General features: G+C 37.0%; 1 protein-coding gene across 1 annotated transcript in view; it reads left to right on the forward strand.

Moving 5' to 3' along the window:
- The first annotated feature begins 334 nt into the window (after window positions 1-334).
- The window catches only part of LOC111452287 (protein transport protein SEC31 homolog B-like), a 12,620-nt gene continuing 7,541 nt past the window's right edge, over window positions 335-5,413 (forward strand). The window contains exons 1-7 of the mRNA XM_023092925.1: window positions 335-925; window positions 2,023-2,077; window positions 2,187-2,309; window positions 3,837-3,933; window positions 4,348-4,384; window positions 4,491-4,596; window positions 4,683-4,740. Of these exons, the coding sequence (XP_022948693.1) occupies window positions 609-925; window positions 2,023-2,077; window positions 2,187-2,309; window positions 3,837-3,933; window positions 4,348-4,384; window positions 4,491-4,596; window positions 4,683-4,740 (793 nt within the window). The 5' untranslated portion in view covers window positions 335-608. The remainder of the gene's footprint in view (window positions 926-2,022; window positions 2,078-2,186; window positions 2,310-3,836; window positions 3,934-4,347; window positions 4,385-4,490; window positions 4,597-4,682; window positions 4,741-5,413) is intronic.

Raw genomic sequence — 5,413 nt, forward strand, 5'->3', positions numbered from 1 at the left:
AAAAAAAAAAAAAAAAAAAAAAAAAAAAAAAAAAAAAAAAAAAACTGCAAAGGCTTTAATGTTACATTAATGGGCTGGCTTAGGTTTGACCCACAAGTGAAACCACATACAGTGTGTCTTAATTTCATGAAAAAAGCCCATGTATTTTGTTTGGGCCAAGAGTTTTGGCCCATAGAAAAATAAGGGCTCATAATACACGTGTCAAATTATGATTGGATAGAAAGGTTGACTAACATAAATTACAGTGTTTCATTTCACAGAGGATTAAACCTCCTGAAACCCGCTAATTAAACTCCCGAAAACGGCAAAAATAAAAGCTTGAAAATCCCAAAATTTGATCATTTTTGTGTGTGAAATTTTCACGGAGGAAGCGAAAGAGAGAGAGAATTGCGAGTCTCTCACTTTCACTTGCATTTCACAGATCAGATCGAAACTACACCACCATCATCATCAACAACGACCCTCAAAATTCTCGTACAATCTTCAAAAAATTTCTGAAATTTCCCCCAGATCCGCCCATCAATTCTTCTCCATTTCGTATGGTTGTAATTGTTTACGTGGATTGGTGATACAAATTCAGTTGGGTGTAGTTTGTTTTTGGGTTTTCAATGGCGTGTATAAAGGGTGTGAATCGATCGGCGTCCGTTGCTATAGCACCTGACGGGCCGTACATGGCCGCCGGAACGATGGCGGGTGCTGTGGATCTGTCATTCAGCTCATCTGCCAATCTCGAGATCTTCAAGCTTGATTTCCAGTCGGATGATAAGGACTTTCCTGTAATTGGGGATTCTCCGAGTTCCGAACGCTTCAATCGCCTCTCCTGGGGAAAGAACGGATCGGGCTCTGAACAATTTTCTCTCGGCCTCATTGCCGGTGGACTCGTCGATGGGAACATTGATATTTGGAACCCTCTTGCGCTGATCCGGTAATTGCATATGGTTTTTCATTTCTCTTTTATCAGTTCGTTCCTTAAGGATTTGGATTGTATTTGTGCCCAAGTGGAGTTAATGCATCGTTGTCCTTTCGGTTGCTGGTAATTTGGGAGAATAGAGTTTATTGATTCTTAGTTAACGGGTGCTTATTCGGGGAGTTGGCTTCAACTAAGTATTGAAATGTAACTTCAATTGCCACTTCTGAGTGTTAGACAGGAGTTGGTTTTGACAATTTGAGTAGAAGTATGCAGCGTAAGAATTGAGTAATTACGAACAATCAAATTGATGTAACGGTTAGCCAGAGTAGATGACTCTTTCAAACAATGATGGTCCAGGTCTCCAAAAAGAAAGTCTCGATGAAAGGAAAGGGGAGGAATCCTCCTAGCTAGCAGGTGGAAATCCTTTCCCAGTATCAGTCTCGACTGGAAAGAAGAGGGAGGAGGGGTTCGGGAATGATTAAAGCCTCCCAGAAATTATTTCCTCAATTCCTTTCTTCCTGAGCACCGGAACTTGAGGAGACTACAAGTGTAGAAAAATGGAATTTGGTCAGTGATTGGCCACTAGATCGATGAAGAATCTCTCCCAAATTTTCTCTTTAGTGATTCACGGGCCACTAGATCCATATTGCTTTAAGTTTCTGAGTTGGTTTAATTTTCTATTTGGACCCTGGGAAGGTGGATGGATCAGAAGAGTTACATAACATTCATTATATCAAAACATCAGTTCAAATAGGAATCTGAAAGTGTGCTAAGTTGTTTATCGAGTTTCCTTTTTGCCTAACCCTTTTAAGTACTTTGAAGTCATGGATAGGTCAAGAGGCTTACTAATGACTGCTTGTAAAGATTTCTTTTGATTTATTATCGATGGAAATCCCTGAAACTCCTTGTGAGAACCATGTCTAAGAGATAGAAATATGCTCATATTTGAAAAATGAACAGTAAAGTTTCCACTCTCTGAAAAAGTCTTTTTTTTTTTGCTAGATACAGTTTATTAGTTCAATTTTACAGTCATCCCACCTTTGTTCTCAGTGTAATGTTCAGCTTTCTCTATTGATTTGTAGTCTTGACTCTTCTTCACCTGCATTTTTCAGTCCCGAGGCAGGTGAAACTCCTCTAGTTGGACATCTATCAAGGCATAAAGGGCCTGTAAGTTCTTGCAAATTTTGCAATGCTCACATGAGTTTATGGACTCTTAACAATACTATTGTACTGTAAAATTTCTCATAGTGAGAGCTATAATATTTTCCTCTTGCAGGTGCGTGGTTTAGAGTTCAATACAATTACACCAAACTTGCTTGCGTCCGGTGCTGATGATGGTGAAATCTGCATATGGGATTTAGCCAACCCAGCACAACCTATTCATTTTCCACCTCTGAAGGTTCGACTTTGTTGCATTGTATAATTTTTATTATAGCATACTTGCAACTCTCCAATTTTCTTGTTGACACCAATTGGAGGGGTGCTCTTATATATAGTTTTGGCTGTTTTGGGGATGATGTTTTGTCCCCTTTTCTGATGCAATCTTTTTCTGTGGAATACAATCTATTATGTCTTGCATCACAGTCTTTCTTTTATTACTGTCTATGAAAATTGTAAACTACGGTTCACAATTTATTGTTGACATCAACTTCTTGAGAAATATTGCAATAAACCGTATTTACCCGCCATTAGATCGGTTATTATATGTCTCTAAGTTGTACCTTTTCTTTTTGGTAAGAGACTAAATTTTGTAGGGTTGGACAGTCCACCCAGACTTTTTGTGAGAGATCAACTTCTACATGTCCAAAATTTGGTCCCACCAAATAATATCCCTGATGAGTTGCTTGATATCTTTACCAGGAGAGCAACCACCATGGGTTAATCTAGTAGTCAAAAAAACGCCAATGTAAATCATAAAGGATTTAAGGGAATGGAGACTAAGAAACTTTGAACAATTGAAGGAAATTAGTGGGAACATTTGATAGGACCACCGTCTATGCTTTGGAAATAGTAGGTTCCTTTCATTTGGTCAATTTTGTTAGACTCTGCCAACCACCGTCTTCCAAATAGAGTTAGATACAGGATCCCCCCAAAGTTGGATGGAGGATGACAAGCTTGTTTTGTTTATTTTTTTTTTTTTTTGTGTGATTGAAGGCAAGTCAGTCTACCTTTCACTTTGAAGTTGGAGGTTCTGGACATATTGGCATTGATAAGAATTGTAGAGGTTGTCATACACCAAAGACTTCCCTTGTCATTCTTGATGCTTTTTGATTCGGCAGGAGGTGAAAGCTTTCTCAAGACTTCTTGAGGTCTATCCCAAGCCTCATTTTTGGATGCTTTTAGAGTTCAAAACTTTATTTTTGGGTTCTGAAATTGACTTTTCTGTGCCATCTTTTAGCCTTTTAGATTATTTTGTTGGAGAGAAATGAGAATCTTTGTAATGGTGGAGAAAGATTTCTTCTTTTAATGGGTTTTGTGATTTTTTTTTTTCTTTCTATTTCTTGGTAATCTGCATTTAAAAAGGTTTTGCCCTAAAAAAAAGGCTGGTACTTGTACTCTTACGATTATTTCCCTTTGGAGGATCTTTTTGTTACTCTTTGATCGTCTCTTAGGGAAATGTCTTATCCCTCTGTGCAGTTTTGATGTATTTTCTGATTTTCAATATAAAAGTCCCTTATAAAATAAAGTGTAATTTGAAGGATTTATTCCCGTTTAAACACAGCAATTTCTTCAGGGCAGCGAAGTAGGACTATCTAACAGATCTAGCTAACTATTAGTTAGCTGAGTTTGATATTTTCCATGCCTGGAAAAGCTCTACTTATAATGCTATTACTACTAGCTACCGTCCTCACTTTGCTTTCTTCTGTCAAGTTATATAACCATCAAATCAAATGAATGTTTAGTCGTTCATTCTATCTTTATGCAGGGTAGTGGCTCTGCAGCTCAGGGTGAAATTTCCTTTTTATCGTGGAATAGCAAAGTTCAACATATATTAGCCTCCACATCATATAATGGAACAACAGGTGAGGAAAGAAATCCCGTTTCATACATTTTTTTGGGTTGTTGTCTTTGTAGGCACATTTTTCTTTGGTTTTTAAGTTCTGTTCTTGATCGAAGAAAACTTGTTACTATCACTATTTTGAATTTAATTTTTATTCTTCAAGAAACAGAATTAGTTGAGAATAAAATTACAAAAAGAGGGGGAGGGAAGCCTCAACCTCGATACTGAAGGAGGCTACAAAAAAGCTCTTCCAATTGACACTTATTGTAAACTGATTACTATTTTGGACACACATGATAAAAAGAGCTTAACAACAAGGGGCAGGGGAGGGAAGATGTCTACACTGAGAATAACTAGCAAATATCATATTCTCAAAGAAAGAGTTAAAACATTGCTTTTCTCCCTAACATTTTGTTTGTAACTCTTCTTGATTCAGTTGTTTGGGACCTGAAGAAGCAAAAACCAGTTATAAGGTAAGTCTAATGAACTATTAAATTAAAAATCTTAAATTATGCAATTGGATGAAGTCCAAAATTTTGGGTTGCATTTGATAAATTTATGTTGCCCCTGTCAACTCAGTTTTTCAGATTCCACTAGAAGACGCTGCTCCGTGCTGCAGTGGAATCCTGATCTTGCAACCCAACTTGTTGTTGCTTCAGATGACGATGATTCTCCCTCTCTCAGGGTAAGGATTTCCACGGACATTACAGTCCTAAATATTGTAAAAGATTTCAAACTATCTTTTATGTTAATGTATTCTTTTGCTTCCAGCTTTGGGATATGCGAAATATTATGACCCCAGTTAAAGAATTTGTGGGCCACACTAGAGGTATGATGATAAATTTTAATTTTATATTATACTCATAGCTTCTGCCCTTGAACTCTATCTACTTTCAAGTTAGAATAATATCAAAATGGTAAATGACCCTGATTTAGTTAGATATGATCTGATAATCTGATAATTGATTTCTTGCCTCTCCATTCATTTGGAACTAGTCATGTGGTAGTTTCGTATAGAACTGGAAGTAAATAACTCGTATTAATGATTTTCTTTTAAAATTTGTACAATGCCATTTTTTCTGGGTTAGATCTCTGATTGTTGTCTCGTGCTAGTATTTCTATCTTTTTTTTAACACCTGTTGAATGATTAAAAGATGGAGGGTTGCTGAGCTTTTACAGTCTGAGCTCGTATTATGATTGAAATTTACTGCCCAAAATGAAGAGGGTTATATTGACTTTTCCATATGTTCCTGTTAAATGGAGTTGAGGATGAGCGCCTTGCTTGTTCCTGTCCATTTAAAACAGTGGAAAGAGGGTTTGGCACAAAAGACTGAACAATAACCTGAGATAGGTTGAAAGTGAAGATTTGATGCTTGACATTTGCCAACTGTAAAAGGCAACCGTACTCTTCATCCAATTATACCGCAGATCAATGGAACTATTTCCATCACGCTTTGGACAGTAGGAGCTGCATTATTCTTTTTTTTTTTTTTTTTTTTCCC

The sequence above is a fragment of the Cucurbita moschata genome, unplaced genomic scaffold (genome assembly GCF_002738365.1).
Source record: "Cucurbita moschata cultivar Rifu unplaced genomic scaffold, Cmos_1.0 Cmo_Scf00014, whole genome shotgun sequence".
Taxonomy (NCBI): domain Eukaryota; kingdom Viridiplantae; phylum Streptophyta; class Magnoliopsida; order Cucurbitales; family Cucurbitaceae; genus Cucurbita; species Cucurbita moschata.